Source organism: Acomys minous (genome assembly GCF_964271855.1).
Source record: "Acomys minous genome assembly, chromosome: 2".
Classification (NCBI taxonomy): domain Eukaryota; kingdom Metazoa; phylum Chordata; class Mammalia; order Rodentia; family Muridae; genus Acomys; species Acomys minous.
The window spans coordinates 66,050,270-66,063,258 of NC_140484.1; the positions used below are offsets into that span (position 1 = coordinate 66,050,270).

The 12,989-nt window shown below is 42.8% G+C and overlaps 1 protein-coding gene across 5 annotated transcripts in view; it reads left to right on the top strand.

The window, feature by feature from the left end:
• The first annotated feature begins 176 nt into the window (after positions 1–176).
• The window catches only part of EEF1AKMT2 (EEF1A lysine methyltransferase 2), a 27,083-nt gene continuing 14,270 nt past the window's right edge, over positions 177–12,989 (top strand). Inside the window, exons 1-3 of one of the 5 annotated variants that reach the window (XR_014777392.1) lie at positions 177–379; positions 1,269–1,334; positions 2,086–2,200. Coding sequence is in view for 3 of the 5 variants with exons in the window: in XM_084772739.1 (XP_084628865.1) it covers positions 270–379; positions 1,269–1,334; positions 2,086–2,200 (291 nt within the window). In the remaining 2 variants the exon portion in view is untranslated. Of the gene's footprint in view, positions 380–1,268; positions 1,335–2,085; positions 2,205–12,989 lie in introns of all 5 variants that reach the window. The other 4 variants (XM_084772739.1, XR_014777393.1, XM_084772738.1 and 1 more) reach the window with 4 other exon arrangements.

The following is a 12,989-nucleotide window of genomic DNA, read 5'->3' on the forward strand; positions in this document are numbered from 1 at the left end:
GACAGCGGTCCCCTGATTTGGTCACTTTGTGGACTGGCGAGAAGGGGATGCATAGATGTTGGCTGGATCTTAGCCTCTCTAGCCTGCACTGCACACTAGGTGGCCTCTTAAGCAGCCTAGGTTCTCTCTTGCAGTCAGCCTTCCACAGCCTGGCCTAGAGCATTAGAGAGAAGGCCTCCTATTGCCTAGAGAGGCCAGGTCCCACGCATCCACTCTGCTCGAGCTGCGTCTCTATGGCGGCCGCGACAGCTCACTAGGCTCAAAGCGACATGAACGCGGATGCTGACGTTCAGAGCGGTGCTGTGGTCCCTGTGCGGTCTCGAGAGGGCAGTCCAGCGGCGGATGACTTCGTCCCGTCGGCGCTGGGGACACGAGAGCAGTGAGTGTGGCGGGGAGGGTAAGCGGGAGCCTGAGGCCAAGAAGGAGGTGGCGCCCCTGGGGGCCTGAGGGAGGAGGATGGAGGCCACCTGTAGGGGTTCAAGGGGCGAGATCCCAAGCACGCCCTGGGTGGCAGTCAACCCTCTGTCAAGGGATCCAAGCCCACTCGAAACCCTTGGGGGGCCGGTGTAGGGGTCTGGAATCTGTCTTGGGGAAAATAGGGAGAGTATTGGGCAATGAACCACACAGTGGCCCGAATGAGGTCCCGGGAGAGCTGTTAGCTCTGGGAGCAGGAGGAGGTGGGCGTGGAGGATGCTCTAAGAATACAGGGAGAGACAGAGACTGTTTTGGCACTTACTTTTAAGCCCATTTTATCTTGGCTACATTCATTGTGAACAAACCACTGACTTACTGGTAAGAAAGTCCTCTGTCTGCCCATTGAAGAGCAAATTTGCAGTAACAAACTTAGCTTGTGTAGTCCAGTTTTGTACTTGGGTCTGGGACTTAGAGATTCGTGGACAGTTGCCTCTTTCTATTTAAGCTAAAATGGATGTACGATTATTCATCGGATGAGTTTAAGTAGTTGTATTACTTATTTATTTATTGTTTTTTTCAAGACAGGGTTTCCCTGTGTAAGGCTGGCCTCTTGAACTCACAGAGGTCTGCCTGCCTCTGCCTCCGCTGGGAGTCTAGGCATGCAGCACCACACCCACCTGTCATTCTCTTAACCCAAGGATGTTAAAAAAAATTGAGCTATATGCACTTACTGATAACACTAATAATGCTTAAGACCACCGTAAGCACCTATATAATACATTGGGAATATATATTTAATTCACAAAATACAGTTTGATTTGAGACTCTTGCTTCACGTTTCCTTGTTTATGTAGCTGGGATGCTGTTTATGAGAGAGAACTGCGAGCATTCCAAGAATATGGAGATACAGGGGAAGTCTGGTGAGTGAAGCCGAGGCCTTGTCTGTGTGGGTGTGAGAGCATGAACATGCGCACTCAACAGCTGCACCGGCAGCCTAGAGCTCGGCAGAAGCATGGCTTGAGTCTCCAGGGGCAGCTCTAAAGTATTTTTTGTTGTTGTTGTTGTTCTAGTTTTTTTGTTTCTTGGTGTTATTTTGTTGGTTTTTGTTTTTGTTCTTTTAAGACAGAGTTTCTCTACATAGTCTTGGCTCTCCTGGAACCTTGCTCTGTAGACTAGGCTGGCCTCGAACTCGAAGATCCACCAGCCTCTACCTGAATCTGACTTCAATGATAGCTTTAAAAAAAATTTTTTTTTAATGGCCCAGATTTGAATTGATCATAATACTAGGAAGTTACTTTCATTCTGTAGTTGTCATTTTTCAGTACGTGATAAAACATTTGCTGATGTGTAAGACGGCAACTATTAGGAGAGTATCTTAAGGGATTAATGCCGATGTGGATAGAGTATATGTGTTTGGAAATATGTGTGTACATACTTACATATATTACATATGGTATATACATAAATATGTTTAATACACACATATGTTGGGTATTACATTTTTAGAGGTATAATCTCCTAAATAACAATAAAGATAAAGCTTAAACCATTAAAATACTACTTTTCACTTTTCAAAAAAGACTTAAATGAGCAGACAGTATTAAGCAGCATAAGTGGAATATAGTTGTAATTTTTGCTATCTATCTGCCTTTTGCGTTCTGTTTCTGACAGGTTTGGGGAAGAGAGTATGAACCGACTGATAAGGTGGATGCAGAAGCACAAGATTCCATTGGATGCCTCCGTGCTTGATATTGGAACCGGAAATGGTGTTTTCCTGGTTGAACTTGTTGGTACCTTTAGTATTCATATGTGTGAACCATTTCTAAAATGATAGTTTAAAAAGAAATGTTTCAGTTAAGAGGTTACCATCTAAATGTGAAACGACAGCGCAGCTGGGACACTGACGCTGAGTGTTCACGTGGGAGGAAAGGCAGACTGCCTGGGTTGCAGCAAAGCACTAAATATACTCTGTCAGGCATAGTCCTGAAAGACAGGCTCCCAGGTGTCTAGTGAACGGTGAAGTCCTAGGTGTGTAGAACCTTAAAATTCATAATCCTGAAAGAGCAAAATCTTGAATGTTGAAAATTCTGGAAGCCAGAATTCAGAAATCCTCAGTCCCTTTATTCCTGTAGCAAAAAGCAAAGGCTATATCAGGAATAAAAAGCTGAGTAATGGGCTTAGAACATTTGTAGTTCTGTGTGTGGTAGTTGTAGCACGTAGGGTGTAGTGAATACCAAAAATCCTGCCTGAGCATTTTTAAAGCTATTTATGTGAGGTTTCCAGAGGAGATTAACGTCTGAGTCTAGTTGGAGTAAGGGAGGAGCTGTCTCAGTTTGGGTGTGCACTATCTAGTTGGTTGAGGCACGTCAGGGACAAACACAGCAGGAAGTTGCTCTTTCTGGAAGTTAGGACAGTTTTCTTTTGCTGCTGTGCATTTTGAAACTTTTGGCTGTAAGACTCTAGGCCTTACACCAGCGGTCCTGGCTTTGAGCCACAGACTGAGAGTTACGTCACTAGCTTCACTGGTAATACAGATTTGGTATTGGGGAAACAACATAATTCCTTCTTACTGTGTTCCTTAGAACATAATGAAAGAAATCTAAAAAATTGTTCCCCTCACAGAAAGTTTTTGCAATATTTTAATTTTTATATTTGTTTGTTTGTGTATATGTGTTTTAGTCTTGGTGGCCAAGTGCCTTTACCTCCTGAACCATCTCACTGTCCCCAAGACTTTGGTAATTTAATTGTACAAGGCTACTTAATTGTTAAAGATTGTTAAACATCTTAAAGCTAGGGTCAGTGAGGCAGCTCACTGGGTGAGGGTGCCTGCCCCCAGGTCTGCCCACCTGCATTTGATTGCTGTGACCCACGTGTGGAAGGAGAGAATTCATTTAGTAATGCTGGTCACTTGCCCTCTGACCTTCATAGGGGTGCCTGTCACTTATACAAACACATATAACAAGTGCAAAAATGTTTTTCAAGTTAAAAAAGTGTGTGTGTGTGTGTGTGTGTGTGTGTGTGTGTGTGTTTGTGTTTTAAATTGAGACAGTGGAAAAAAAAATTGAGACAGTGTCTCTATGTAGCCCTGGCTGTCCTGGAATTCTCTATTTAGACCAAAACCAAGCTGACCTCAGACACACAGAGATCTGCCTGCCTCTGCCTCCTGTGTGCTGGGTTTAAAGGTGTGTGCAACCATGTCCAGCAAGTTAAAAAAAATTAAAGTGAATTACTGGTGGTGTGGAAGTTGCTGAATTGCAACAATCAAACAGTAGCCAGCCCTTCAAATGGACACGTATACTTAACATAATTTGACAGCTGAAAGTCTTCAAATGATAGTGCACTGTGGCAGAGAGTGCAGTAAAAATAATGGTTTGAACACAAGAAAACCAAGGTTTGGATACTTAGCTTAGTAGTAGAAGAGCCCTGAGTTCAGTCCTCAGCCCCGATGGGGATGGGGGACAAAAACCATTCAGGGGGCTAGAGAGATGGCTCAGCAGTTAAGAGTACTGGCTGCTTTTCTAGAGTACCCAGGAACCGCATGGCAGCGCACAACTGTCTAACTCCAGTTCCAGGAGATCTGACACCTTCACACAGACACACATGCAAATGAAGCACCAATTCACATAAATGAATGAATGCAAGAAAATCTTCCTTCCCAAATTACTCAGTTGTGTGTGGCTGCCACTTCTGCACAGCACCGGGCTCCTTGCAAAGAATGCTGGTCAGAAGGCGCTTGAGAAGATCAGTGGCCTTGTGAATAAAAAACCTCAGTTTGACTACTGAAGAAGTCACATATTTATCGTTAAGTCTAACAACAGAATACCTCACTGACTAATGGATGGCCCACGCTGTATTTTGAAACTATCTCCATTGAAAAAAAGATAAAAAGCTCACCCCCCTGAACATTTTAAAACTTACTGCTTTTTTGTGTATTAATATCTGGAAAAAGTGAAGCTTTGGGAGAGTTTTTAGAAAAGCAACTTAAATTGCATCCCACGACAGTAATGACATGTGAGCAAGGGTTTAGGTACAATCCAACCTTCAGCCAGTGAATTTTAAAGTGTGACCAGTAAAGGGTTTTGTTTTGTTTTCCACTCAGCTGGTGCATTTGTGACCAAATTTAGTTATGATCAAGTACTTTCAGTAGTATAGTCACAGACAAGAGACTGTGTAGGTGCATGAGTGCAACACAGTAGGGGTGAAATTCAGTTTAAAAAGGACACTGACTGCATTTCTAGGGACTGGGTTTAATTCTGAGCACCCACATGGCAGCTCAGAACCATCTGAAATCCTGTTCTCATAGATTGTGGCTATAACTCCAGTTTCAGAAGATTTGATGGCCAGGTGGGCACCAGGCACACAGGTTGTATACAGACATGCATACACACAAAACACCCATACACTTATAAAAATACATGACATTTGAACTTAGAGCTCCATATTCATGAGAGACCCAAGAGAGAGAGAGAGATGAAAATTTGAGGAAGTTTCCCAGTGTTCCCAGTGTTGACTTTTTGGCTTCTACAGTCATGCACACACATATAAGAGCACAGGTTCACCTGTACCCACACATAATGCATACATGCAAAGTATCATTTGTCGTCACTGGCATCATTTCTAGATGATGCAGTTCCAGGAATTTTTGATGAAATGAAGCCAATGATACTACTGAGTGGTTTGGGGATGATGAAGTGCCCAGCCATGGTGTGTGTTCACCAGTTTTGTGTGTTGAATTTGTTGCCTATGTCTGAGTACATAAGGAAGAAAATTGCCAAGTGCTCAAAACAACACGAGCATGGGGCTGAAGATGGAATGTTCATCCCTTTAAAGATGTATTTTTTATTATGTTGTATGTCTGGTCTGTGTGCATGTCTTCGGTGTGGGTGAGGATGGCAACAGAGGCCAAAACAGATTGTCTAATCCCATGAAGCTGGAGTGGCAGGCAGTTGGGAGCCTCCCTATGTGGGTGCTGAGAGCTACACTCAGGTTCCCAGGAAAAAGAGAAGGCACTTTACCTGTCAGCCATGGGTCCAGTCCAAGACAGATCTTTCTGATAGGGTGTTGTTATGCTGCTTTGTATGAGTCATAGAACTTCAGAAGAACAGGACCCAAGGAAATAAATGCAAGTTTATTTCTCTAAGAAAGGCAAAATACACATCTTGACATGAGACCTCGCAAAGCAGGTCAGCACTTAGGGACTACTTTCCTGTACTTATCCATAATCTGTCTTTATGTGTTTGGTTTTCATGCATGGTTTTTTTTTTTCCTTTTGATTTATTCCCAGACCTCTAAATCTCCAGTTTTTTTTTAATTAGGCAATTTGCTCTGCTATATATTTTATCTTTTGTATCATTTTGTATAAAATGTGTAAGGACTTAATTGTAATTTAGGCCAAGCATCATGGGGCACGCCTTTAATCCCAGCGCTCAGAGGCAGGTGGTCTTTAGGAGTTCAAGGCCAGCCTGGTCTATGCAGAAAATTCTGGGTGAGCTAAGGATATGCACTAAAAACCGATCTCAAAAAGAAACAAACAACAGAACCAGAAAACTGGTTGTTTTATACCTTTTTGTAGAGATGAATTATCTTAGTGTTATTGGTATGGTGGTAAACAGTTTGTTCTTTGAGACACTGATACTAGCAAATAAGAGGTGGGGTTTTCTTGGCATTTGTGAAAATTTCAGAAAGCTTCTTTGTTTGCAGATTATCAACAAAACTTTATTGTGGGTTTTTAAAAAACTTGGATTTTTATTTGCTTTATATACATGAGTGTTTCATCTACGTGGGCTTATGTGGAATTAAAAGGTGGCTGTGAGCCATCATGTGGGTGCTGAGAACTTGACTTACATCTTCTGCAAGAACAGAATCTGCTCATAACTGCTGGATCATCTCTCCAGCCTGTGTTCATTTATATTTTTTGTCCTTTGAGACAAGGTTAATGTGTAGCTCTGGCTGGTCTTGACGTTGATCTGTAGACTAGGCTGGTATTGAACTCACAGGAAACTACCTGTCTCTGGCTCCCCAGTTCTGGGCTTGAAGGAGTGTGCTGTCACACCCAGCCCTGGTTCTGTTTTGAAGTAGGGTCTTGCTGTGTGCTCCAGGCTGGCTGCTAACTGAGGTGCTCCTGCTTTTGCTTCCTGAGTGCTGGGTTTACATGTGTGTGCCACAATGCTGGGTGACCTGCTTAGTTCATCTGACGTTCAGATATATCTCCAATCCCTAAGTTAATGCCCTTTAACCATTATTTTATATATTATTGTTCTTTTGAAATAGGATGTCATGTAGCTCAGGCTGGCTCTAGCTTACTGTGTAGCTGAGGATGCTCTGAACTTGTGGTACCCGCCCTTCTCTTCTGAGTGCTGAGAGTACAGATGAGCATCACTATGCCCGGCTTAAGACAGTTTCTAGAATTAGGCTCCTAGAGTTACTTTTGAGATATTTGATCTTTCAGAATTTCCTATTTAGTGATTTGGTCTTTCGGGGTTTCATCGTTTGGGATTGTGGTATTTGAGACTGTGTGTTGGGGTTAGGACCTAAAGCCCAAGTGAGAGGCCCCAGGGCAGCACATCAATCTTGGTTCTTTTGCTTGCAGTCTTTACCCTGAGCAAGCCAGCCTAATTTTTTTTTTTTTTTTGGCTTCAGCTTCTCTTGAGGTGTAGGCTGTGTGATGTGTATTAGCTCAAAGCTCTAGGAATCTGTCTATATTAAAAAGAAATGGAGCTGGAAAGGTGGCTCATTGCTTCAGAGTCCTTGCTGCTGACTTTGTAGGCAAGGCTGGCCTTGAACTCACAGAGATCCGCTTGCCTCTGCCTCCTGAATGCTGGGATTACAGGCATGTACTACCATGCCTGGCTAGAGGTGTTTGCTATTATTATTATTATTTTTTGTTTTGTTTTGTTTTTTTGTCTTTTGTTTGTTTGTTTGTTTGTTTTTCAAGACAGGGTCTCTCTGTGTAACTTTGGCTGTACTAGACTCACTTTGTAGACCAGGCTGGCCTAGAACTCACAGTGATCTGCCTGCCTCTGCCTCCCGAGTGCTGGGATTAAAGGCATGTGCCACCACACCTGGCTGAGATGTTTTCAATTCCAATAGTGCATATATTCCTTATTTTAGGTAATTATGTAGCTTAACAAAAATATAATGTTCATATACCTGAGTTTTGGTACAAGTTCCTCTATTCAGTATTGCCCTGTGTTTGTAGTGGTTGTTGCTGTGCAGGACTTGTAAGATAGAGGCTTCACCTTAGATGGTTTTACTGTTCTTACATTTGTTACATGTAACATTTTTTGTTTCATTTATATATTTGTGTGTTGCATGTGTGCATGTGTGTATGTGTCTGTGCATGTGTATCACAGTGCTCATGTGGAAGTCAGAGGACAACTTGAGGGAGTCAGTTCTTTCCTCCTATCATGTGAATTTCAAGGATTGAACTCAGGATACCAGACTTGGCAACAAGTGCCTTTACTAGTGGAGCCACTTAAGATGTATAGGTAAGAGCTGGGCGCGTGGGCGCACGCCTTTGACCCCAGCACTCGGGAGGCAGAGGCAGGCTGATCTCTGTGAGTTTGAGGCCAGCCTGGTCTACAAAAAGGAGTCCAGGGGGAAAAAAAAAGATACATATGTAAGATTGAAATTTACTAGTTAACTACCACATACTAATACTAGGTCCTGAAATGATGAAAGTGGATCTTGTGCTTAGATTGTAGTACAGTAGAGGATGGGCTGGCACATAGTTAAACTGTAGCTCGCTGTAGGCCAATGGGTACTGAGTATAAAAGAGGAAGCAAGGAGCATTGGAAAAGGGGGATGAGGAAAGGTCTTGAGGAGTTAATATCCAAATTGGGTGGGAACTGTAGTGTGGGTGGGTGGAGCGGAATCACAAAAGGAAAAATACTGAATAACGAGAACTGAATACATGAAGGTTGAAGCAGCGTAGGTCTTGTGCCTTTAAATAGTTGGTAAAATAGAGTTTGTGTGGGGCAAGGGTAGAGCCAACTAAGTTCAAGTTAGTTACCATATTGTATGTTGCACTGTGTAAGAAAGAGCTGAGTTTCTGCCTTTCAGGGGTGGTGAGGAGAGAGGTGGAGTCGCCTTTCTTGAAACAGTTTGAAACGTCCAGACAGAACATAGTTCTTTAGAGAGCAGGGATGGAATGTCTGCAGCTCAGTGGATTGTTACAAAGTGGGTACTGTGGCCAAGTTTCCTCTTCCCTAAAAGTAACTACCGTTCTCTGCTGGTTAGCCAAGTGGGCCTTCACTTCCTAAATTGATCAGCCTGTTTTTGAGGTGTCAACAGAACGTGGGTCTCCATGCAACGTTCTGTGAGGTCTGCTGGTGCTCGTAACAGCAGTTAGGTGTTTTCATTGCTGTAGGCTTCTCGCTGTGGCCACTTCACTCACATACTTATTCACCTGTTCATTTTTCCTGTAGATTTTTTTTTTTTGGTGGGCGGGGGGGGGGGGGGGGTTTACTTACTTATTCAGTTTTTGTGGATTGAACCCAGGGTTTTACACATGCAGGACACCTACTCTTATCACTGAGCCATTGTCCAAACCTTCTTTGGATTGTAATAGCTTACTTGTAAAAGCTAATGGTTGATGCTTGAGATTGTTGATTGCTTTAGATTTCCTCCGTCTGTAATTATGTGCTTTGTGGTTAAGTGATAGCTTTAGTTTTCCCCTTTTAATCTTTATTGCTTCCCTCTTGGTGTGTGCATATGTGTTCATGTGGATGTGATTGTGGGTGTGTTATATGTATGTGGAGGCCAAAAGTTAACATTGGGTGTCTTTCCTAGTCTCCACCTTATTTTTTTTTTATGTCTATCATTTATTGTTTGTTTATAATGTGTGTTTTGGGGTGTGCATGTGGAGGTCAGAGGACAACTCTGTGGAGTTGTTTTGGGGGATCAAATTCAGTGTTGTCAGGCTTGGTAGTGAGCACCTGTGCATGCTAAACCATCCTGCTTGCCTTTTCCCTCATTGTTGATTCACCTACTGTCTGGCTCCAGGAATCCTCCTGCCTCCTCCTTCCCCAGGCTGGGTGTAAGTGTGTGATCCTGTACCTTGCCTTTACACGGGAGCTGGATATTGAGCTCAGGTCTTCATGCTTGTGGAACAAACACGGTACCGATTGAGCATTTTGTTTCTGGTCCCCTAAACAGTCGTGCTTTTGTTTGTTTGGACAAGGTCTCCAGCTCAGGATGGCCATGAAATTGCTAGTAGCCAGATTTAACCTCTAGCCCACATGCCTCACCCTCTGCCTCCCAGTGCTGGGCTTATAGGCATGCTTGGATATGGGATGTGCTTGTTACTGCTGAGCATTCTCTTACATGGCTGTGTCTCACCTTATTCATCCTTCCACTGCTTTGTTTGTTTGTTTTTTGAGAAGAGCTTCCCAAGTGCTAAAATTACAAATGTGTGCCACTATGTTAGCAGTTTTGGATATTTCATATATGGCCTTGTGTCTGGCTTCTTTCACTTGCATAATTTAAAAAAAAATCTGTTTACATTGTAGCATGTCAGGACTTTATTCCTTTATGTGGCTGAATAATATTCTGTCCTATGGCTATACTACTGCTTATATATACATTTGTCAATGGATTTTAGATTGTTTTTTTCCAAGACAGGGTTTTTCTGTGTAGCCTGGAACTCAGTCTGTAGACCAGGCTAGCCTTCAACTCAAAGATTCACCTACCTCTGCCTCCCTGAGTGCTTGGATTAAAGGCTGGCCTAACAATCATAGAGATCTGGCTCCTCGTTTGAGTCTTCAGTCGTCACACTGCTTTACATCCCATGCCCCTGTCAGGTCTGGCTGTGTGCATTGCTTCCCTGATAGTGCTGAACTGGTATGCTCTCCCATGATGCTGATGATGGGCCTCATCCTGGGATGCCCGTGGCACCTGCTCCTGTAATGAGGCCACCCATGGGAGGCCACATGCCCATCTTGCCTCCAGTGATGAGACCTCCTCTCCAGATGATGGTACCTGCTTGGCCTGGCATGACTCAGCCAGATAAGTAAGAGCGTAAGGGCTCTATCAGTTCTGTATTTCACCAGATCATTATGCTGACTGAGCCTGCGTGTTTTCCAGCTGCATGACAAGGAAGACTTCCCCTTTCCTAACAGAGAGAATAAATTTGGAGGGGAGAAGTGGGATAAAAAAGTACAATTTTCACTTGTATTGTGAAATGTGAAAATAAAACTGATGGCTGGCTGTTTTAGTAAAAAACCAAAAAACTAAAACCAAAAAAACCCCACAGTGATTTGCCTGCCTCCTGAGTGCTGGGGTCAAAGGTGTGTGCCACTGTACCCGGCTTGTTCCTCTGTTCTTATTCCCTTGTACTTTCAAGATTTTTCTTCTTAGTTTTCACCAGAAATACTATGGCTTTATGTAGTTTTGTTTGTTTTCATCTCATTTTGCATTTGAAGTGCTTGGGCCCTTTGTGAGGTTTGGGGGGAAAAAAAGCCCAAAACTCGGTTACTTGTTTCTAATTCCTGCCCATTCTGGTTTTATCTCCTTCTTAGATCACTGATATCTGTCAATACAGTGGACTCTCTTTCTCAGTGAGGTCTCTCTTCACCTCATCTGGGGAACCCCAGATCTTGTAAGGAGCATCATATTAGCTCTCAGGGAAGATTACAGGCCCAACCCTCTCCTGGTAGAACTTATCCAGCAAGCACCTGGGAATTCCTGCAAGCACCTCACCTTATGTTAAGGAGATCCTAGCTTCCAGCAAATGACCTTTAATTGTACCTTGGAGTTCTTCCCCCACCCATAGGACACTGTGGTACTGTGTTTCCCTTCTTATCCTAAGACTCCATGTTACTGCGTATAAGTGAGATACCATACTGTACCACAGTATATAGATTAAGTATCCTAGCATTTCTAGCCTCAGCAAATCAGACATATTCACCTACAAATCCCTCCCCACTGCCCAAGGTTTATAAATAAAGGTTGGCTGACTTACTCTCTCATGCTCTTGCCATTCCTCCACCATGACCATCTAAGACTTCATTTATTCTGTAGAAAAACCCCACTGGACACCTGGGTGCTTGACTGCCAGCCAAGATCAGTGCTAACCACCACACCAGTGAAGCACCTGCCAGGTCTGCGTCTCATTTGCCCGCTTTCCCTGCTGTGCCTAGCATGGAACAAAGGGTTGTAACACTTTGGTGTCATCCTGGGCTTATGGAGCTCCCAAGTCTCCACTGCCATCTGATAACAGCAATCTCATTCTAAAAGAGCTAAACTGTAACTAATCCATCAAACCTACATTTGACTCTATTGATTGTTTGATTTGTTGTTAAAATTCACTGTTTCTGGCCAAAATTTTTTGACTTTTCATTTTCTTTCTTTCTTTTTATTCAAGACAGGATTTCTCTGTGTAGCCCTGGCTGTCCTGGAACTCTCTTTGTAAACCTTGTTTTTGATGGTTTATTGTTTCTTAGAATATCTATTTATTTTTTCACTTGGTGCAGGAACTGGATATGAAAAGCGTTGTTGATAGTTTGAGGTTATGAGTGAGTGAACCCAAAAACATTAGCAGAATTTGTATAAATGGTATTGAAGAGTCAACACTCACGGCAGAAGAAACTGCTAAAGCCATGTTAGGTTTCAGTCTGTTGGAGAAGGAATTGTGGGAAATGAGAAGAAAATTAATGGTAGAGGTGGAGGCAACTAAGAGGCTGGGACAGTAGGAGGATGTGGGGGTGGTCACCTGTAGGCCGTGCACCCATGCGGCAGAGTCAGGAGGATCCTAAGTTAGAGGTCAGCTCTGACTATACAGTGAGAGAGACTGTTTCAAAAACAAAAGAAGAGAGAAAACAACTGATCTGTGGGAAAATAGCTGGTGGTGTGTGTCTCTTGAGGTTAGATTACAACCCAGTCCTTAGGGTTGAAAAGTGTTTTCAAAATATGATTATTTTTAAAAATAAGTCTTGTGTAGGTTACTTTTTTTTTTTCCTTTTAAACCAAGGATTTACTGTGTAGCATTGGTTGGCCTGGGCATCAGGCTGGCCTTATACTCACAGAGATTTTTTTTTTTTTGCCTCTGCCTCCCAGTTCTGGTATTAAAGATATGCACCCCATGCCTGGCACTATATTAACTTTTGGAAGAAGTAGCCATTTTGTAAGTAGTGATGCCCACCAGGACAATTTTCGACCATACCGTATTTTGCAATTTTGTTGTTTTTATTTCTTTTGAAATTCTTTTTTCATGAGGAGAACCATAATTGGGCCTGGGTAAAGACAGAAACCACCTTGCCTTTTCCAAAGGCACCAAACATCTGAGGAGGGTTCATGCCCAGCAGACACTAAACCCTCAAGCCTGGTCATCTTTCTGCAGCTCCCTGCAGAAACTGTTACCCAGCCTGGCTCCCAGGCATTTCACAAAGAGCTGATAGAACATGTGAGAGAGTTGAAAAGTGAAAAAGTGCTATACAAATATAAGATGGCTTAATTATGTGGCTGGTAGGGAATTAAATAATTTATAATTTGCTGAAGGAAAATAACTTAAAACCAACTCATTGTATATACATATAATTTATTCATATAAGTTGATTGGATTTAAATCAAATGTGAGA